At 40.1% G+C, this 21,034-nt stretch overlaps 5 protein-coding genes across 6 annotated transcripts; 4 read left to right on the forward strand and 1 right to left on the reverse strand.

Moving 5' to 3' along the window:
* Nucleotides 1-517: 517 nt before the first annotated feature.
* LOC108042610 (odorant receptor 88a) lies at nt 518-1,919 on the reverse strand. The gene is made up of 4 exons (XM_017120948.1): nt 1,108-1,919; nt 841-1,030; nt 623-778; nt 518-565 (listed from the first exon to the last, which is right to left on the reverse strand). The coding sequence occupies exons 1-4, from the start codon at nt 1,917-1,919 to the stop codon at nt 518-520; spliced, it is 1,206 nt and encodes a 401-aa protein (XP_016976437.1).
* Nucleotides 1,920-3,174: 1,255 nt separating this feature from the next.
* Nucleotides 3,175-7,147, forward strand: LOC108045747 (dynein regulatory complex subunit 6). 2 transcript variants are annotated; one of them, XM_017125153.2, is made up of 3 exons: nt 3,175-3,851; nt 4,214-5,502; nt 5,564-7,147. In XM_017125153.2, exons 1-3 carry the CDS (start codon nt 3,765-3,767, stop codon nt 6,081-6,083), a joined length of 1,896 nt encoding a protein of 631 aa, XP_016980642.1. In that variant the 5' UTR covers nt 3,175-3,764; the 3' UTR covers nt 6,084-7,147. The 2 variants fall into 2 exon arrangements, with proteins under 2 accessions (XP_016980642.1, XP_016980643.1); XM_017125154.2 differs by having other exon boundaries at nt 3,175-3,740.
* A 1,541-nt stretch (nt 7,148-8,688) lies between these two features.
* LOC108045744 (pyrokinin-1 receptor) lies at nt 8,689-12,321 on the forward strand. The gene is made up of 4 exons (XM_017125151.2): nt 8,689-9,916; nt 10,548-10,744; nt 11,157-11,300; nt 11,377-12,321. The coding sequence occupies exons 1-4, from the start codon at nt 9,061-9,063 to the stop codon at nt 11,440-11,442; spliced, it is 1,263 nt and encodes a 420-aa protein (XP_016980640.1). The 5' UTR covers nt 8,689-9,060; the 3' UTR covers nt 11,443-12,321.
* Nucleotides 12,322-14,109: 1,788 nt separating this feature from the next.
* Nucleotides 14,110-14,952, forward strand: LOC108045745 (10 kDa heat shock protein, mitochondrial). Its single transcript, XM_017125152.2, has 2 exons — nt 14,110-14,242; nt 14,305-14,952. Exon 2 carries the CDS (start codon nt 14,325-14,327, stop codon nt 14,631-14,633), a length of 309 nt encoding a protein of 102 aa, XP_016980641.1. The 5' UTR covers nt 14,110-14,242; nt 14,305-14,324; the 3' UTR covers nt 14,634-14,952.
* A 963-nt stretch (nt 14,953-15,915) lies between these two features.
* Nucleotides 15,916-21,016, forward strand: LOC108045746 (neuropeptide CCHamide-1). The gene is made up of 4 exons (XM_044458670.1): nt 15,916-16,135; nt 20,097-20,132; nt 20,211-20,257; nt 20,572-21,016. The coding sequence occupies exons 1-4, from the start codon at nt 16,072-16,074 to the stop codon at nt 20,953-20,955; spliced, it is 531 nt and encodes a 176-aa protein (XP_044314605.1). The 5' UTR covers nt 15,916-16,071; the 3' UTR covers nt 20,956-21,016.
* The last annotated feature ends 18 nt before the right edge of the window (nt 21,017-21,034 follow it).

The raw sequence follows: 21,034 nt of genomic DNA on the forward strand, positions 1-21,034 counted from the left end.
CGTTAGTATGATTACGGTCCTGAAACGTAAAGCAAGGATCAGATGTTGATCAGACATTCAATGAAGATCTACGGAGTACAGGTTTCTCGGAAGTGCACCGGAAAGGAATAGCTAAATAATTTTCGGTCCATCATAATCTGCAAGTCTATCTGTAGAAGAACAGTTTCCGGAACTCCCTTGATATTGTTAATTCAAGGCCACCACGGATAATTCTCCTGACATCAAGCAAAAAGCTCAAAAAAAGATTCATCTGGTCTAAAAAAATCGCTTTTATCGAACCGTCATCAGTCGAGATCTTTCATGCGCAAACTTCGTTTCCCAAGAAAATAAACCACTGCAAAAAAACATGTCAGGTAAATTTATTTAAACTCAAAAAATGCACAGAGTTTTTAATTACACAATAAACTGTCCATAAAGCTAAAAGGGATTTAAGTTTCAGGGAACCATTTTGATTTATATCTTCTCTTTAAAAACCAATCCCAATTTTAAAATATAATGTTTTTCTTTAATTATGCATCTAATGAGACTTTAGAAATGTGAAGAGTCGATAGGCAAGCTGCATGATCTGTAAGTCAATTTAATGTAAGAGCAAATATATTAAATACGTTTAAAAATCACTCACTTCGGTAAAGTGTACCATATTCACTTCAATTAGGCCGAATGCCCCCAGTTTCTGAGTACGCTGGCAATACTGCATCCAGAGCAGATAGAACTTCCTGTATCGCCGGCTGCCCATATACCATTCCTGGCACCTTAGGGACAACTCCAGCCCCTCCGACTAAGAATCAAAATAAATGGATTATTAGTGGCTTTTCTAGTGTTTTATCCATTGTGGCTCACCGCCTCCTCGAGCTGGGTGCCACGTAGACAGATCTCAAACGTGAAACCCACAAGGACCAAAGTGGGTAAAATGTATTGGGCTATAATCAACACATCCGTCGTCTCCGACAGCACAAAGAGGTAGAAGCAAAGGGACCCGGCGCCTACAAAATTGCTAACTAGGAAAGCCACCTTAAAGATTTCGTTGTATCTGTATTTTCAACAGGTGAAAAGGAACATATTTTAGCAAAATAAATATGTGAGAAAGCGTAAAATACAAAAAGTTACCTGCCACAAAGCCCATTAAGAAGCTGCTGCCTCTGAACTAGCAACCTGAGTTCCTCAAAGAACTGCACCTCGTTGGTCAAACTCTTGCGGGGATCGAGGTCCGAAATCTTCCGTGCAAGATAGCCAAGGTGCATAATCAGGTGTCCCTGCATCACGTTAAACAGATTGTCGAAGGTGACGAAGAAGGAGACGCCGCAAGTCGTGCAAACCAAGTCTATGAACCAGACCAGAAAATAGAAGTCTGGATCCTTCCGTACACCGAATGGCAGCCAGCCACCAAGAAGTTGCTCGTGCAGGGCAACAGGTGATCCTTTTCCCTCGTGGGTCAGGAGGAAAAGGACCACCGGCATCAGGCAGAACAGTGGACCGCCCACATGGGAGTATATCTGGATAAAGCGATAGCGCTTCCAAAAGTTTTGGTATGTCTTATCCATCTGCATTTCCAACTGGCTGGCTAAGTCCCGTGGGCACTCGCGGTCCAGGTCCTTAACAAATTCAACGATATCCTTTCGTTTTATGAAAAGCATCAATCCTCGTATGGAGAAGTATATGGTGATGCTTAAAACAGGCGGATCCTGATTGGTAGGTTTACCAAAACACAAATGCCCAATGATATCCCAACCATTGCAAGCGAAGAACAATATATTGAGGATTGCCGAAAAGCAAAAAGCCCAGTTGGGGGCGTTCACCAAGGTGTTATCCTCTGGATTCCTCCGCCAATGGAAATGTACCATTTGAGCCACCTTCTGAAACAACTGCGGCCGCAGAAAGTCCTCCATCCGATAGGGTTTCCTTATTTCCGTGTTCTTCATTGTGAGGCCAGCTTACTTAACTTATCTGCGAGGACGGCTAGACTTCTTATATATGGCAAATAAGTCAGGGTAATTATATCCGTAATTAATAACGTCCTGTCCGTTGAGGTTTTTAATTGTTGGTTTCATGATCGCATTGTATTGATTACAGGCGAATATCGAATAACTTACGTGTACGTAAACCTTACCGCAAAATATCAACCTTAAAAATAACAATCAAAATACAGCGTAAATTTTTAAAATGTTCCTTCCTTTATTTAATAAAAAAGTGTTAGTTCAAAATATGTTAAAAAAAAAAATTGTTTAACAATCATCATATCATATAAAATGGTCGAATTTTTTAATAATATTGTCCGGTAAATAATAATTTCCTAATCAAGTAACATATTGATTTAATAACCATGACTGTATTTTTAAATTATTTAAAAAATCCACTGCTACAATCATGCAATTTAATATAATTGCTTTTTACATCTCAGCAACTCGGCCAAATTATAGGTTGTGCTTTTGCTAATATTGAATGGGGCAAGAGATAATTGTTTAAAGTGTTGATTTAATTGCAGAAAAAGCCTTCGATTTGAGTGCACTTGTGTTCCAAATACATCTGCAAGTAAAGAAGAATCACACATTCGTTTTTGGTTAATAATGTTTACTAATTACAAAAAGAGTATTTATATTCAAGTTTAAATTAAAACCTTTTCCAAAAAAGTATATCAATTAAATGATTTGTTTAAAGTTGATTTTGATTCCAAGATTTCTTACTTTGAAATCAGAAATCAAAAAACTCCTTTCATCGTGCAGTTTTGAAATCGGCTCTTTTCATGTTACATATATTTTATTGTTAACACTTGACTGTACTTAAGGAATGACAATTGTTGGGCACAGTGAATACCCCTTGTGTATTTCGTAATATGTTGTGCTGACTGCACTGCACAAAACGGGGGTGGGTTTTAAGAAGCACTTACCGAAACATAATTTCCACTTAGCGCTCTCTCTGGCTCTCTAATTTTCCTAATCTCTCTCTCTCCGAAATCAAGGCCGCCCCCGTGAGTTTTTTGTTGTTTTTTTTTCGTATGTGGGTCACAAGCGGCGGCAAACATAAACAAATCGAGAGAACAAGGGAGAGGGCCCTTCGCGAGAGCGAGAGAGGGCATGCGTGTTAAGTGAAATTATCTACGCAGAAGTATCTGTATCTGAAAATGTATCTGCGGCCCTGGACGAGCGGTTTTCGTCATTAGATACAGATACACAGCTGTGAGAAGTTTGTTTTCCGTTCGCATTTGGATTTTGTAACCCGACCAGCGGCAGCAGGTTGCTGTCGAATTGGAGACCAAAATCGCTGGAAACAATTGAAAAATCATTTTAATATTTCACAATTAACGCGAGTGATTTGAGGCAGCAAAAGCCAAAAGATAGTTCACTCGTTCAACGCACAGAAAACAAAAAACATAGCCACCACGCACTTTTGCAGTGCGCAGCAAACATTTTATTCAAATGCCAAAATAATAACAAACATTGTGCCAATCAGCGATGAAAATGTGTATTAACATTACTTCACACAAATTAAAGTGAAAGAAAATCAACCCATCGACAATTCCAAACAAAATATATCAAAACAATAACCAAAAACTGGAAAACAAGACAAATCATTAAAGCAACTCCAAATACACCGCACAAATCGAGTTGAAAGGAGTTAAAAATGCATAAGCCATTAACAGAATTGTGATAATCCATCACGACAAGGTTGTAAAAATCTTTTCGAACTGAGCAGTTAAAAAAGTAAACCGAACAAAACACAATAAAGATCAGACTTCATCAAAGGTCAGTAATTAATAGAGTTGCTGCATGGGGAACAGTCTGATAACGAGTGGAAAACCGAGTCAGCGCCGCGAGAAGAGGCTTTTCGAGAGGCTGAGCTGCAGTTACACAAAGGTGAATGATTTTGGAAAATTTTAGAGGGAGGGGAAGTGAAAGAGGTAGTGGTGGAAAATCGCGGTTGGCCATGGCAACGACACTTAACCGGCCCAAGAACAGGTGGTCAGGTTCAGGTGCGTCGAACCTTCTAAGGGGAGGATCGCAACTGATAAATTTTGATGGTTGCTATGGTTAAGTTGGAGTTTTGTCAAGCACCTAGAAATTTAGTAGAACAAGGTCGGAGATATATAATTACTTACCTAACCGAAGAGTTCTTATAAAATTTGAAATATATAAATATGTTTAACTGACTTTAGAGTAAATAAGGTTGTTTTCTCTGCCAACTGAAACCAAATAATATCGAAATTGTTTCTTTGCAGACTCCCAATAGGATGGAGTTGAATATGAATCCCCTGCTGGTTTTGGCCCGCTCCATAGCGGCGCCTCCCACTCCGCCGCTCACTCCCGAAAAGTTGGACTCAAATAAAGAAGAGGATGAGCCGAAAGCCGACATCGAGCAACTGCCCAACGAGATGTGGCTGGAGATAATGTCCTACCTGTCCTACAACGATCTGCAGCAATTTCGCCTGGTGTCCTGGCGATGCCGAGATCTGGTCCATCGTCGCCGATTCATGGAGAAGGGCAAGGTTATAGTGACACAACACAATCTGGAGGCCATCCACCAGCATGCGAGGGAAGGAAACTGCTACTTGAGTTTCGAGCGGGTCGAACTGCGAAACCTCCGACAGTGCCGCCAGTTGGAGAACTTCCTGCGACTCGTGGGTCACGAGGTGAAGCATCTGCAAGTGCGCCATGCTCCGGTGTTCCGAAATATTGATGGCAAGATGCCCAACCTGAAGGTTCTAACGATTGCCACCACCAGTTCCATAGATGATCAGCATTTAAAGTCGGTGGATGGCCTGGATATGAAGCAGTTCACCCACCTGGTGGGATTCGAATGCGATGGCGTGAGTCTGGACTCCTCACTGAAGCTGCTAATGCTCCTGCAGTTGCGTCGGACGGAGAACAAGGTGCAGCTGAGGCATCTGCAATTCGAGTTCCGAAGGAACAACGAGAATGCTTTGCTCGATGTCCTGCGGGATCATGCGGACACTTTGGTGTGTGTGGACATCTTCTTCAGCTGTTCACCCGGCATCGACACCCGGGAGTGGTGCCAGGCCTTCGAAACCATGAACAGTCTGCGTACACTCAAGCTGTCCGGTAATTGTCATCTGGTCCTTCTGGAAGCCGTCTTAAGAGCCGTGCCTCAATCAGCACCAATTCGCCAGTTGGATTTGACTGGAATGCTATCGCTCACCAACGAACTACTCCTCTATATAGCCGACAAGTGGCAGAGCACTTTGAAGGTGCTGGATCTCATGTTTTGCGTCCAACTCAACGCCAATTGTATCGATGCACTGCGTCAGCTGAGTGGTCGGCTGGAGGCCTTGACCATGGCTTACTGTAGAGAGTTGACGGGAATGGGTTTGGTCCAGGGACTGGTCGCCAACACGAACTATATCCTGCAGGAGCTGCATTTGGAGGAAACCATATTTTTGGATGAGAGCTCCATGTGCCAGCTACTAGAGAGACTGCCCAATCTGCGACGCCTCAGTTTGGATAATTGTCGTCAAGCGGTTACAGACCGCACCATGGCCACCATTTGCAGGTATAAATTACTCATTTTATATGAAAAAATGGGCAAACAACTAACTCTTAAATATTTATAGATACCAAACGAAACTGCGAAATCTGAACATCGATTACTGTGTGAAGATAACTGATCAAGGATTAATGGGCTTTGGCGAGACTCCATATCCCATCAGTCGCTTGCGGGGATTGAAGGAGCTCAACCTTCGGGGATGTCGCAACCTCACAGATCAAGCCCTAAAGATTGGGTTGAGGCTGCCGGAACTGCGTGCCCTTTCTCTGGGCTACTGCACCCGACTCTCGGCAGAGGGTTTTGAGGCCGTCACACAGAACTGTCCATCTCTGGAGGCACTTTGCGTCTCCAGCTGCATGGCTGTGGATGATGATACTGTGAGGATTATCGTGAGTAATCTAAAGCGCCTGAGGATCGTCAACTTGAGCAACTGTGCCAAGCTAACGCTGCAATCCATCCACCATATCCTGGCATATGGACACAACCTAGTGGAGCTGATTGCCTGCTCCATTGACGGAATGGACCATGAGCAGGCGCAGAGGATTTTGGAGGCACAGAGACCGCAAATGAAGCAGGTGCTCCTTTAGCAGGAGAGGTATATTCACTGACGGTCCCGAACCACGCCCCCCAACGATTGGGGGAGGCGGGAGGATGATGAGTTCGATGATGATGAGACCGAGATCATCGAGATTGTGGTTTAGGCGCCGCTCCTATGGCATAGATCGAGATGAAGTTCAGCGTATAACGTACATTGATTTATACCTTAGGAAATTAATTTAAGCCCTGTCAACTGTGGGAAAAACTTTAGAGGTGATACTTAGATTTTTTTAAAACTCCATTCGATTTCTACTTTGAGATCACGCCGAACAGAAGCCAAATATCAAAGTACAGGTGTACCTCCCACCCAAACCCATCTAAACATTTTAGTGATTAATTATTCAACAAGCACAACTTAAACTATTTACAATTTATTCTATTGACTAAGATATCTTATTTCATTATGATTTTTTTTTAAGAATTAAGCAATACCAACAAGCGAAGACTTTATCTTAGACTCTACTTATATTTAAAAGCATTATATTAATAACCCGAAGAGCTTGCATTTTGGTATACCTATTTAAAGCAGAATTAACCAACAGCATACAACTAAACTTAAACGAATAATATTTGGGTGTTGTGCAAGTCAATGTATGTGTAATAAGTGCAAGTCAATATGTTTATAATTTATGGAAGCTTAGGTAGATTAAGTGTATACGGTTGATTGAAAACATTCAAGGAACGAGTTTGCGAAAAGAGGCTGTTAGAGTAAGTCGATGTTCAAATGTAACCCTTATCTGACATATTTTAATCAATAGATATAAGAGCAGTTTTGAGAAAAGTTTTAAATAAAAATAGGTGGATATATAATACGTATAAGGGAAGACAGACTATCCCGATAAGACAGAATGGAACTTTTGGAATATATTCTTTTGAAGAACTTTATTTTACTTAATCAACTTTTAAACATTTATTAAATGTTGCATGTGTTATAAGCTAATCAATATGTAAACGAAAAAAATATAATCCCTGATAAAGGATTCTGAAGTGTGCTACATATAAAAGATATTCAGCTTCTTTTGAAGAAACCCAATAAAAATATTTCAAAGTTAAATTGTGTTTTTCTAAAAGTATTGAGAGTTTAAGTTTCCACACCGCCAATTTATATTTTGTTAATGGTACCTTGACTTATGCTTGTATTTGTAATTTAATATTGTCACTGTCGTCATACCCATCTTTGTAATTCAGAATTTCTTGGCGGTGCAGCCCTTGAGCTTTCATCCTTCACCCACATCACCCGGCGACTTTGATTGATGGGCTTTTTCCGCTTTTTGCCACATTTCCCCCACTCGGCGTGCAGTGGGCGGAAAAGCTTTCCAGGTCGGTGAAGCGTGTGCTGCACGCGAAAAGCTTTTCGAGTGGGAAAACCATTCGACTCGTGCCAAATTCCAGGCCCATTGCACGCACTTTGACACCCATCAAGGGGCGTGTGCCGGGTTATGGCCGATAACTGGAGGTGGGGGGGGGGGATTTGGGGAATGGTGATATCCCGGGGTGGTGGGCACACTTAGCCTTTGACGGTGCTAAACGAAACGAAACAAATGAATGAAAATATTATGTGGCTGATAGAGAATGTCACCCGTCGGCAGCGTGGGCAAACTTAAAAAGCCGAGCGGTCTTGAGAGTCGCGAAACGCATTCGGCCAAGTTAGTGGCTCTGCTGCTGTTTTTGTTGTTCTTGGCGCACAGTGGCTAATGTCCCGAGCCAACGTTGCTGCTCCGTAGACACTATGAATTATTGTTGCCAAAATACACACACGACTGCGGCCCGAAACGGATCCGTAAATATGACTGAAAGGTGCGCGAAATGGTGGCATTCCAAGAAAGCCCTCTCAATACAACTACTTAACATCAATGTCGTTCAACACCTTATAAACTATAAGCAAAATGTTGTATTCATATGTATATGAAATATAAAAATAAAGATACAAGTTAGAAACATATTTTTTAAGCCCTATATTTATTTCTGACTGAAATATATTTCAGTTTTTAAATTCAATAAGTTACACTATGTTTTCCCAAAAGTTGTAAATTTGTTGTTGTGTAAACTGTTATATTGTTGTTTATCTAAATTTTAATAAATTTTAATTTTTAAGGGATCATTCAAATTCCACATTACTCATACGCACAGTTGACTTCTCTCTACTTGTTAATTTTTTGTCTCCGGTTTTCCCTTTAATATAAAACATTGATGTGTTGTTTACATTTTCTGGGCTTAATAAAAATTATGTGCATCTCAAGTTCGCAAAGACAACTAAGTGCTTTATAAATGGGCCAAGACAAACATAATTAAAAGCTTTTGTTAATTATCCGTTTTAATTACCCAGAATTTGCGTTGTTTTCGAAGAGTCTGTGGGCAGTCCCAGCATAGGCAATTCCCATCAAGATAGCTTCGCTCCGAAAGATTTAATTGGCCTGACACGTTCGCTGGACTCTCGGTCGTTACAGCCATGTCGCTCACCTTCCGCATTCATGTGAGGGAAAAGCAGCGACGCTTCGACGCTTCGTCGCTGGCTTTCAGATACAGATACAAATCTGAATGAACTGTCGCCGCGGCTTATCAGATAAGTTCGGAGCGCGCTGGAGTGCGGTTGCAGCTGCTCTCGGGAATCGGCATCGGAATCAAAATCAAATTCGATAAGTTACAAAGTTACAAAGTCGAGCCCCCAGAAGTGGCCAGAGTCGGATTTACGGATCTCGACCTCGTCGGTAATTTGGTGCGTTTGCGTGCCAGTCGACCATATAGAATATATAGAGTCGACAATCGAGAATTGAGAATCTCGAGTCTTGAATCGAGAAGCGCGAATCCAGACCTGTCCCTCCGCCCTGTCGCCTCCAATAAATTATTATAATTAGCATAGTTGAGGGGACATCGAGTCGCAGCCGCAGTTAAACGGCAGTGGAATTTAGCGCTGCTAGTGGAAATTTTGTGAAAACAAAAGGGGAAAAATTCCAATCAGCCGGCGCCATGTCCGCTGGCAATGCGAGCCACGCTCTTGGACCGCCGCGCGATCCGCTGGCGATTGTGATACCCGTTACGGTCATCTACTCCCTGATCTTCGTCACCGGAGTGGTGGGCAACATCAGCACCTGCATTGTGATCAAAAAGAACCGGTCGATGCATACGGCCACGAATTACTACCTTTTCTCACTGGCCATTTCGGATTTCCTACTACTGCTGTCGGGAGTGCCGCAGGAGGTGGCCTACATCTGGTCCAAGTACCCCTATGTTTTCGGGGAGTACGTCTGCATTGGACGGGGTATGCTGGCGGAGACATCAGCGAATGCCACGGTGCTCACGATTACGGCCTTTACGGTGGAGCGTTACATAGCCATTTGCCATCCCTTTTTGGGCCAGGCCATGAGCAAACTCAGTCGCGCCATCCGGATTATTGTGCTGATTTGGATTACGGCCGTGGTCACGGCCATTCCGCTGGCAGCCCAATTCGGAATTCGGCATACATTGGGAGTCGAGCGGTGCGACATAGTGCGTGTTATTGTGGAGCACTCGTTCGAGCTGTCCACTTTCATATTCTTTCTGGCCCCGATGTCCATCATCCTGGTGTTGTATCTGCTGATCGGTGTGCACCTGTACCGGTCGACCTTGGTAGAGGGTCCTGCCTCGGCCGCGAGGAGGCAGCAGCTGAAGAGCGTGCCCAGCGAAACGATCCTGTACCGATATGCGGGGTACAGTACCGCTGTCAATCTCAATGGAACGGGAGGAGGAGGAGGAGCGGGTGCACTGGGCGGCTCGGGGGCTCAACTCAGCTCTGTGAGGGGTCGGCTCAATCACTATGGCACCCGGCGAGTACTCAGGATGCTAGGTAATTAAGCAAACGCCACGTAAATAGATAGGATACACTGAGAAAAACGACTGCAATTCTTAGATAAAGATTTACAAAGTAATTTCCATATTCAAATAAAAAGTTACCTAAATGAAAATATTATCTTAGAATGTGTGTTTCTTCCATAAATATAATTCATATTAAACCAACTTACTTAGAATTGATAATAAATTTTGAATTAGGCCAACTTCCTTGGATTTCAGGTGGTTGATTCAAATTTCTATTTACGGAAGAATCAAAATATATATAAATTTACAATCTTGAGATTTTTAAAGTACCATATCATGATATTTATAAAAAACCAAAAGTTTAAAACATAAACTCAAGAATAAGATTAAACGTTCAATGCTTTTAAATTTTAAATTTATTTTTTCCCGAGTGTATGCCAACTGTTTGCCCATATGCCCTAAGCAGGGGTAATCAACCCGTCTGAGGCCAATTTATTGCGTTTGTCATTTTGGCTCTCCCCATTTACGATGACAATTGTGATTACCCAAAAATATAATCGTTGACTCTTTATCTGTGTCTCCCGCTTTGTCTTCCCCATTTCCATTTCCAATTCCATTTCGATCCATTCCATCCCCCTGCCACTGGATTCCGCCCCACTCAGTGGCCGTGGTGGTGTGCTTCTTCTTGTGCTGGGCCCCCTTCCACGCCCAGCGCCTAATTGCCATCTACATCCCCCAATCCATTGTGGTCGTCTACACGGTGATGACCTACATCTCCGGGATCCTCTACTACCTGTCCACCTGCATCAACCCGCTGCTGTACAACATCATGAGCCACAAGTTCCGAGAGGCCTTCAAGGTGAGTCATTTACAAAAAATGGATAAAACAAATTTTAAGATTTTTTAAGAAGGCCATGATTTTAGCAATGAACTAAATTGCATAACAGATTAAATTTCGAGTAAGCCATGAAAAATCGAACCAAAAATCGAATATAAAATAAACTTTTATTATTTTTAAAGACGTTACGAGTATTTAAGTGTTTTACTTTGTTATAAAAATAACACAAAATTACAATAACTTTAATTCAGTGAGTTAGGTATTTTTATTTTAATAAAATTATAACTAGTAATTTTTTATTTACTTGAACTGCTTAACATTTTTCAAAACAATTTCTAATAGTATAAAATATATTGCTAATTTTTTGATGCAAGTTGGCTCTTCTTAAAATTTGTTTCATAAATTAGCGAAGTACTAACCTCTTTTTTTTCAGGCCGTGCTCTTTGGCAAGAAGGTGTTGAAGGGTTCGCTGAACTCGCGCAATAACATCGAATCGCGGCGATTGAGACGGGCACTAACCAATTCCAGTCAGACGCAGCGCGTCTCCATTGAGTCGGCGGAGCAGGCGAAACAGTCGGTAATGAATTCGAGTGCCCCTATAATCAGTGGGAGAGCCGATACTAACCCACCCTCTATCTGTGCACCCCACCCAGAATCCCCTCAACAAGCCGCCAGTCGCCTCGCAGTACGCCATGATCAATGCCATGAATTCTGTCTAAGCCAGTTATTTGCCGTCGTTGGGTATCTACCGCTATTGCTACTGCTACCAAAGCGTTAGGTTAAAACTGCTTTTGCATTCATTTGCATTTGGCAATTAGAAGTTAATCACAAGCGCGCTCTCTCCTCCAGATTAAGTTTTTCATTCATGCAGCGCCGGAAATCGAAGCTGAATCGGGCTGGGAAAACGCCCGAACTAGTCTTTCAAGTATTTAGAATTATTTAGTTTAAGAATAGTCTGACCTTTTAACTCATACTATTCAATAAACTGGTGCTCTTTAAACTATGGTCAGAGCTCAGGGGGACTTACTCTTAAATAAGCCTGTGAGGTTTATAGCTTAATAATATTTACTGCTCATATAAATCACTCACTTAGTGAACACCCACCAGATATATATAAGAATGTTATTCAAAAAGAATCAATAAATAAATTCTATGACTTAATGGACCGCGTTCCTAAATATTAACAAATATTAAGCAAAAATGTTGTTATTTAAATAAAACAATAAATTTTATCCCAAATTTAAAACTATAATAAATAACCAAATGTTTTACAAACATACCAAAGTGAAACACAGATGATAAATAATAAGCCTTATACTAAGCAGCTTCCAATACGTGTAGATCCTTAATACATATTCACTTATCTCATATAAAAAATTGTATATTTAAGCAACTGTTAACCCTATTAAGATAAGAGTTTATAAATAACTATATTCAGTATCCAACTCAATTCAAATGGCGGACCAAGTTCGTTTACTAACCAGATATTTATATGTATATTGTGTATATATCCTAGGGATACCTGAAAGGATAAAATTTCTGTATTAAAATTATTCCCATGGCTGCAAATAAAGCTTAGCATATTCCGCTCCCGCTTATTTTCCGTATATTTCTAAGGATTCACTCTGATGATATTGTAATTTCGCCATGAAATACATTTTGGTTCTTATCGATTGCCGCCCTGTCGTCTGCGCCTTGTTGACAACAAATGAAATTCTAATGAGGTTGCGACTGGTTCAAGGTCATGCCAATGCAGGGGCAACATGGCGCATTAGTAATCCTCCAAATTGTTATGAAAATGCAATCAGCCAAATGGAAGTCCTTTCCGAATTCACAAAAACTGCAAGGAGTGTTGGCCAAGGAAAGCAGAACCCGCATTAATACGACGACAATGCTTCAAAGTCCAAAGCGCAGCGGGCCATAAAGGAGCAAACAAGTCAGATGGCTAAAACAAAAGCGATTTGTTCTGCGTCACGTAAAGCCAAAAAAAAGAATTGGCTAAAAACAAGCGGCAAGAGCAGCCAAAGCCCAGCACATACACACACGTCCGCAAAGTGACGTAGAAATTATGAAGTTTGTGATTTACGAGCAAATCGGGCGAGCGAAACAGCAGGAAGGCGAGGTGAAAAAATCAGATGTGTGAGCTAATTTTGACTTTCTCAACTTTAAGTTACCTTGTAGTCGATTTAATGAAAAAAAAGGGATTTTATTCAAAACTTTTTCCACGTTTTAAAGTGTTATTAATAAATGATTTGAGTAGCATTTATTTGAATATGAAAATACTTATTCGTTTTAAATCTTTTTCTTTTAAGAATATAAATAGTCTTTAATTTTATTTAGTTGTGCAATAACTGGCTTCAAACTAAAACGATTTTTAAATTAATTTTAAATTTAATCTATTTAAACTGTGTATCAAAATGAAAATATAACTTTAAAATATACGTTATGCGAGCATATTGGATTTCTATAACATCAAACTTTAGTATATTTTGATGTACATATGTACAAGGCAATATCTTTAAACAAAACATCCTTTTTAAATGGAATATACCCCAATTTGGTGAATATATAGGGTATATTAAAACAATGAGATGAAAAAAGTAAAGCCACACAAAACAGCATTTAACGCGTCAAAAGTTTAGACAAACACCCACTCACACACACCAAGAGACAGGCACGTACGCACAAGGAAGGAAGCCCCACACACACACACAGTCACAGCGTTAGACAGGCATACACCCACCCCAGCCCCACTTCTTAGTGGGCCAAGCTGCCAACAGGTGGCGCTGACTGCAGTGTGGGAAATTAATAAGAGAAAGCAGTCGCGCAAAACGTCACTTGAGTGGACCTTGTTTTTGCCGTATAAACCAACTTTTTATTAAGTCTGTTACTGCTTTGGCTTTGATTTAGCGGTTTTCACTTTGTTCTCAATTAGAACAATTAAATTTGACTTGCACGACTCGTGAGTCACGTGCTGAAGTTAATTAAAGCTGGCTAGACGAGAACAATACGCATACGCAACGTTGTCGACAGCTTTAAAAAGTTTATGTGTTTAGAATCACTTTATTTTTATACATCAAAATTTGATGGTTAACATTCTTTAGAACAATGAGAGTACAATATAAAGTTTAACCAACACTGATTATACGTATTTTCTCTTGCCCATCACTAAACATTTTGTATGCGTAAAACGTAAATCAAATTTTTGCTAATATCTTTAAATTTACCAATTGTAAATTCAAAATAATTATAACTTTATTTAACTTTTACTTTAGTAATTACGTTTCCTACAATTAATAAATAACCGATTTGTTGTTGATCGTAGTTGGCTTTTAAATATTCAATTTAGAAGTCGTATCACTATAGCCTTGACTTTTTCTGTTAGTCGTATTAGGTTTGACCCGACCCTATTATCCTCAGTCTACAGCTGGGAAGCAAAAGACACACATCGTCCGGCTAAAAAATAAAAAAAAAATAAATGAAACAATATTAAATAAAGTGAAAAAAATCTGAAAAAAGGTAAATAATTGTGAGAATAGTACAACAGTTCCTAAATTCTTCAAAAAAATCTCCCTGTTTAGTCGAGACGAACATTTGGACGATGTCCAACGTTATTAAGAAGGTGATTCCCATGCTGGATCGCATCCTGATCCAGCGCTTCGAGGTGAAGACGACCACTGCTGGAGGCATCCTGCTGCCGGAGGAGTCGGTGCCCAAGGAGATGCAGGGCGTGGTGGTGGCCGTCGGACCAGGAGCCCGCAATCCGGCTGGAGCGGGACACCTCTCCGTTGGCGTCAAGGAAGGCGATCGCGTGCTGCTGCCCAAGTACGGAGGCACCAAGGTTGACATGGACGACAAGCGCGAGTATGTGCTGTTCCGCGAGAGCGATATCCTGGCCAAACTGGAGTAACCTTGCAGACAAGAACCTTTAACACAATCCAAACCAAACTAACACAATAATGCTGTTAAAAACCTCGTCCACACTCGCCACCGCCACTTGCACCACTTATCCCGGCGCAGACTTCTGTAATTTGCTTCCGGATTGCGTTCGAAACTAAATGATTACGATGAAATGTTCTATTTGGTAGCTTGCCAGCAAACACTTTACACCACTCATTATCCGCTGGCAAAATGTAATATGTCGCGCTTGCTCCCATTGTATCTTAACACACACTATTTCGTGTAAGGGCAGTCCAATAAAACATTGTTCAGGTGCGTTGTGAATTAAATTGACTTTTTTTTGGGTCCTCAGCTAACCAACACATTCTTTTGGCTGTGACAAAAAAAAATCTGGAAAAGCACACCTCAATTTTCGGTTTTTTGATCAAAACCCTAGGAAATAATGGTCAGATCTTGGAAAATCGTACCTCGTTGAATTCGTTGCAAAATTTCCAATCGATTTGTATTCTCAGCTACATTTTATTTTTGTCCCTTATAAAACATGCAAAAATCGGTCAAAAATTGTTTTTTACCGAATTAACCTGAAATTGATTTGATAGATCCTCAGCTGCACACATCGGTTATTCTTTTGGCTGTGTTTATTATTGCCACAATCACCGTTCCATTTTGATATGAAATAATTTAAGAGAATTTCAGTCATTAATCTTAATCCAATTTTTTTCTTAGAAAGTTTCTCTGTATTTAACAGTTAAGCCCGCTGTTCCCACAAAATTAACTTAGCTTTCGTGGGTTGCCAACTGCATTGAGTTGCTCATGCTTCATAGTTTGGATATTGTTATTGGTTCAGAGGTGTGGCAAAGGGGGTCGGTTAGAATGAAGATGCCTCTAAAGACTTTTGCCCAAAAAAGTATGCTAATGCAAGTCCAATAAAAAGTGTCCAACTGATTGTAAACTTAAAGTAGAGCGTTTTCCTTTGAAACCCCGGTACTACGCACCTGTCACCCACACAATGACCTACTATTTACCACCCACTGTACTTTAATCCACCCCCCAAACACCTCCCACCACCCAAAACCCACTCGGCAGCCTGTTGCGTGGGAGCCTCCGTCTAACTGCTCATTGGCAGATGGATCGCTTCGGTTCCGCTCGGATTTCTTCGTGCAGGAGGCTTCTCACTCGGCAGTACCGTTCGTATTGGCTGTTCCGTTATCTTTGCGGCGTTATGTTCTAAGCTATAAAAGCCGTTAGCCGACCGCAGTTTGTTGGCAATTCGAAAAGCGTTGGCACCTGACTCTGATCAACAAGTGGCAAGAGTGGTATTGGTATTGTGTGGAAAGTGTTCTGTGCTAAAAGTTGGCTAAAAGTTTTCAAAACTATTCGCAACATAAGCAAATTAAAACTGACGTCGAAAAATTTGCGTGCAGATTCCTAAATAAATTCTATTGAAAATGTGGTACAGCAAGTGCAGTTGGACTATGGTGGTGTTGCTGGCGCTCTTTGCCCTCGTGACAGGTAAAAATTATTAATAAAAAAAACATTTGTTTAAATATCGCCTGTGAAGTAAGAAAAGGCCAGTGAGCTTCACAACGTCGTTAAGAACTAGATATGTTCAAAAATATTATTAAAATGGCTCCTATAAAATAACAAATTATCAATCAAATTTTTTATCTCCGTTCTTTTACAACTAGTTTCATAAGAAAGCGAAGAGCCATTTTTAATTGAAGGTTTCCAAAAATTAAATCGTTTTTAAAGTGTTTTAGAATTAGCTCTTTAATAGACAAAGGAATCTATTTAAAATTTCTAATATAGTAGTGTCTTATATTTTTCTTCCGATTTTCAATGTAAGTACAATCAATTGTATCCAGTCATTCCAAATTTTATAGTCATTATATTTAAACAAAGCACTGTACTTTAATTTACTTAATTACAAGTAAGTAAAATTGTTAATCTTGGACATGATTTTTCAATCTCATTTCAAATAACCAAACTGATATAAAAACGGTTACAAAATAAAAATATTTAAAAATAAAATGTATTTGATAATTAAAAATTTAAATTGAGTAACGCAACTAAAAACCGTTATTCAAATTAATCCACGTAAACCGAATCGAATCACTTTGCAACATACTTTTGGGCTAAGTGATGAAATTGAATGATTTGCTTCGTCATATTTCCAAGAACTTAATGGGCTATCTAGGCCATAAAAACACCAAACTACTGGCTGATTAACTAACTGGTAATAAGTGTTACCAATATCATGGTTAGCTGGGAAAACTCCAGCTCCCATTTCCCGATCTACCCATCCGCTTTTCCCATTTGCGCTCCTAATCCGCTTTATCAGTTAGAGTTTTATGCACATTTTCCTGTTGATACGCCTTTGTTTGCTCGCTTGTTCGGCGGCTTCCCTTTTTGGGGTTTTTCTACGTATTTTTACCTTACTCACCGCGAATGCAGGTTAACAAGTGGAAAATGGGTGGGAATGGTGGGGTCGGTTTTACGCAGCGGGTCGGATAGATCAGAGAATCGCCCTTCGGACCCACCCCTCCTGCACGCTTTTAACGCTTTCGATTGCCATCGTAAATTAATCCAAACTGCGTGCCAAACAACAATCACACAGAAAGAAATTATTTTATGGTTAGCCATTAAGCAATAGTAAAACTTTGTAATATAAAACATTTTATTGAATTTTTAAATTTAAATCAAAAACGTATATTATCTTAATTTGATACATAGGAAGTGTTTAGATGTTCTAGCTCAAGTTAAATTAGGTTTCGAATATATATTCTTTCATTTAATTTTGAAACCTAATTGTTATAGGTAGTTCTCTTTAATCAATGGGATAATAAGTAAGGCTAAAATATATGTTTTATAGATATGATGGTAGAAAACCAGTTACAAAAATGCAAATGAAAAATTAATACATAGAAATTTCATTTATTCTGTTTCAAAAACCATTGTGCCATTGATTATTTTCTGTGCATCACAGTGGTAATGGAAATTCACGTAATTTGGAAAGCCACGGAGGCGCGGAAAGCGCGTCAGAATGAACGGCAAAATAAGAACGCAAGCCGAACGTGTGAACCGGTCAAGCTGTGCCGCCTGCAGGAATTGCAATTGTGGGCGGTTCCCCTCTACTTAGATACCATCCCTCCCTCCCGGATTCCTGCAGAGATTGGCCATGACCAAAAGAACCGCGTTACAGATATGGATTCGTTTTTTGGATAAATGAGGATTGGCTTAGGTTCAGGTCAAACTTTTAGATTTTAGTGAGTTTATCTAAACAAAATATCTGGCTTAAAAGAAAAAACAAAAATTAAGATCTAAGTCAAAATCCAGAATAGGTACTTTTATTTAGTTTATAAAGAGACTGAATTATAATACCAACTAAAATTCTTGAATTCTTGAACTTCCGACAATAAAAATTAAAAAGAAAACGGAGAATGTTCTTCAACATAAAAACAATCATGATCATCATCTCTTAAGAATTTCCCATGATTTTATATACAGAGATTTATACTTCACTTAAATTTTGGTAAGGTTGTAGTATGGTTCAGCAATGACTTTTTTATTTCTTAAATATTTGAATTAAAAATGAAACTGAGCTAAACTGAGTTATGCATTGTTTGCGGTCAAATTGCACTGACTCCGCAGTTTATTAATCACAATTGAAATCTGACTGTAACTTAATAAAAACATTTAATAACATTTTTAATGACACTTCTAATAGTTTACTCAATTCTGCTAGAATTCCCCGAATCAAAATTAAACAAAACTCTGACATTCCCTGACATCAGTAAATGGGGTTTTCAAACGAATTGCGTCGCACTTTTACGCTATTAAAAAAAGACATTATTCAAAAGTGGAGACGCCAACGCTGGCCAAGATCAAGGATACGGCTATTAAAATGCGCTGGTCAAGTTAATTGGGTATCTCTGCTGCCGACTGGGTAATGGGGTGTGGGATGCCGCAGAAGAGGGCCGTTAAATGGGGTGTTTAGTTTAATGACGGCCCTTCGATGCGGCGACCCCAAAAGGCTTCGATGTTGGGAATCGCTATCTCTGATGGCCGCCATGCCTGTCAACAACTGTGGGCTTCATATGCACCAATGTATGGGATTCGTGGCCGCCCGGCAACAATTAATCCACGGTTTAAGTAATTGACAAATGATTACGGGTTTGATATATGGCCAGGGTAGCAACAGCCGCGCCAGTCATGATGGAATCGTCTGGCCAGGCGTGTATAATATATATTTATCTTGGCTTATGCAAACGCCAGCCCCAGCCATCCCCTCCCCCAAAAACATCTGGCCCATCTGCGTCATGGAACTTGTTGCTATTTGCCGTAACTCCTGCTCTTTGTTGCAGATCTGCCTCCGACTGACAGTTGCGCAAAGCGTATTCACATCCCTTTCCGGTCGTCCTGTCCCGTCCCGTCCTGTCCTGTCCCAGCTGAGTCCTCTTCCTTTCACTGTGATGCGTTGCCGTCCATTTGTGTGATTAGTTCTGCGTCGCCACCACTTCCAAGTTCTTTTTTTGGCACACAATGCACGACTGGCATCAAGGACGTTGTGTAAGCGTTATAAAGAGCCACAGGTTGGACCTGCAGGTTGACGGGCAGCTACCTTACTAAGCTGAGAAAAATAAGTAGCTGGAATCTGAAATGTATGTACACCAACACAGCGATCCCGAAGTCATACAGAAATGTACAAGTAAAGGGGAGATGATCTTTTAGGTCTTAAAATTTTCAATAATTTAAAAGTATTTAAGGAAATTAAAAAAATAAAAGGATATGGCCGTTTTTAAGAGTAAAAAAGCTATAAATATTTAAAACTAAAATATATTTTTGTTATCGTAGGATTACTTTTCTTGTTGCAATGATTTAAGTTTATGATACCAACTTGTCGAATAAATAATACTATTTTCTTAGGTAATAATATACTTTGTTTAAAATCGGTATGCAATAATTTTACAGTAGAATATAATTTGAGTTCATAAAGAGATTTCTCAGTCGAAACGTTATTTGATAATTTAAAAGGATGTGAGATTCAATGACTTATTTTCGCTCAGTACAGTTAAAATTTTCCACGCACTGGGATGCAGGACTTTGATTGCTCCTCCTTGGAGTGCATTACCCAACGCGCTCTGGCTTGGCATATGAGCTCTGTAATGGCCACATTTATCATAAGTCGCGACATTAGCAGCCAAGCACACAATAAACATGTGACTCTTAAAGGGAAAGTAGCATCCAAAGTAGCAGCATCAATGGGCTGCAGGGGAAAGGATACAAGAAAGGATACCTCCCACTAGAAAACCGTAAAAGAGAAAGTTTTAAAGCCTTAACCTAGGCTCGCCGGGTGGCTCCTTGCTCCTTGCTCCTGGCTCATTTTCTAGCAAATTTACGCGCACAAAGTCTTAGTGCTGTGCCCACTGATGATGATTTATTCTAAATTGAAAAAAATGTTGCATACTTTCAGGTTCCTGCCTGGAATACGGACATTCGTGTTGGGGAGGTAAGTGCTCGCTGGTTAAGCTCGGAAAGGAGTAGTTCATCACAACTTGCTCACGAGTTATGTTTATGTATTCCACAGCTCATGGCAAAAGATCCAGTGGCAAGGCGGTAATAGATGCCAAACAGGTAAGGCGAAACAGGACTTCACAGATGCCTTTAATATAATATAATGAATAGGGACTTGCTAACAAAGGTCTTACTCTTTATATTTTAAAGTTATTTTTCTTTAAATAATTTAATTAAGAAGACTGAAACTTTCGGTTTCGAATAAAATAAATTCTGTAATAGAAGGTAAATCTAAATTGTATCACTTTAATGCGATTAAAAAATGTGGTTAACTGGAATTTATTATTTAAAATGTTTTTACTAAAATTAGACATAAATAAAATCATATTAATAAAACAAACATAATTAAAATTATTTTAAACTACTTTCCTTAGCATCCTGCACCCAACTCATATGCGATTGATACCTTGGCGGAGGAACTGTACAACAATCAGAATGGTCAGGATGACAACGATGACGACGGCAACAGCAATACCAATGCGAATAGTGCTAGCAACTTGCCCGTGGCTGTGCCTGTCCTTTCAGGCCGTCGAGAGTCGGAGGATCGCAACCGGAATTTCCTGAAGTGGACGCAGCTGATGCGGCAGCATCGCTACCAATTTCGGCAGTTGCAGGATCAGCTGCAACAGGGGCGTGGCAGGGGCGGGCAGTACGATGCCGCCGCTGAAAGTTGGCGGAAATTGCAACAGGCGCTGCAGGCCCAAATTGACGCCGAAAACGAAGTGGACCAGGTGCCGACCTACGATCTCACAAAGTGAACTTTCCAATTAAGAATGCCAAATTGAAATTATGCAGATAACACGCTAGCTAAGCAAGAAAAAACATCAACAGAGAGAA

Source organism: Drosophila rhopaloa, unplaced genomic scaffold (assembly GCF_018152115.1).
Source record: "Drosophila rhopaloa isolate 14029-0021.01 unplaced genomic scaffold, ASM1815211v1 contig_167, whole genome shotgun sequence".
In the NCBI taxonomy this organism is placed as follows: Eukaryota; Metazoa; Arthropoda; class Insecta; order Diptera; family Drosophilidae; genus Drosophila; species Drosophila rhopaloa.

Excerpts from the sequence above, each read along its gene's own strand:
- LOC108042610 (XM_017120948.1), bottom strand. The coding sequence starts at position 1,919 with ATGAAGAACACGGAAATAAGGAAACCCTATCGGATGGAGGACTTTCTG. Across the intron at positions 779-840 it reads GCACCCAGCTCGAGGAGGCG|TCGGAGGGGCTGGAGTTGTC; the intron begins GTGAGCCACAAT and ends TTTGATTCTTAG. Across the intron at positions 566-622 it reads ATATGGTACACTTTACCGAA|ATCATGCAGCTTGCCTATCG; the intron begins GTGAGTGATTTT and ends ATTGACTTACAG.
- LOC108045747 (XM_017125153.2), top strand. The coding sequence starts at position 3,765 with ATGGGGAACAGTCTGATAACGAGTGGAAAACCGAGTCAGCGCCGCGAG. Across the intron at positions 3,852-4,213 it reads TGAGCTGCAGTTACACAAAG|ACTCCCAATAGGATGGAGTT; the intron begins GTGAATGATTTT and ends GTTTCTTTGCAG. Across the intron at positions 5,503-5,563 it reads ACCATGGCCACCATTTGCAG|ATACCAAACGAAACTGCGAA; the intron begins GTATAAATTACT and ends AAATATTTATAG.
- LOC108045744 (XM_017125151.2), top strand. The coding sequence starts at position 9,061 with ATGTCCGCTGGCAATGCGAGCCACGCTCTTGGACCGCCGCGCGATCCG. Across the intron at positions 9,917-10,547 it reads GCGAGTACTCAGGATGCTAG|TGGCCGTGGTGGTGTGCTTC; the intron begins GTAATTAAGCAA and ends CGCCCCACTCAG. Across the intron at positions 10,745-11,156 it reads AGTTCCGAGAGGCCTTCAAG|GCCGTGCTCTTTGGCAAGAA; the intron begins GTGAGTCATTTA and ends CTTTTTTTTCAG.
- LOC108045745 (XM_017125152.2), top strand. The coding sequence starts at position 14,325 with ATGTCCAACGTTATTAAGAAGGTGATTCCCATGCTGGATCGCATCCTG.
- LOC108045746 (XM_044458670.1), top strand. The coding sequence starts at position 16,072 with ATGTGGTACAGCAAGTGCAGTTGGACTATGGTGGTGTTGCTGGCGCTC. Across the intron at positions 20,133-20,210 it reads CGGACATTCGTGTTGGGGAG|CTCATGGCAAAAGATCCAGT; the intron begins GTAAGTGCTCGC and ends TGTATTCCACAG. Across the intron at positions 20,258-20,571 it reads CGGTAATAGATGCCAAACAG|CATCCTGCACCCAACTCATA; the intron begins GTAAGGCGAAAC and ends TACTTTCCTTAG.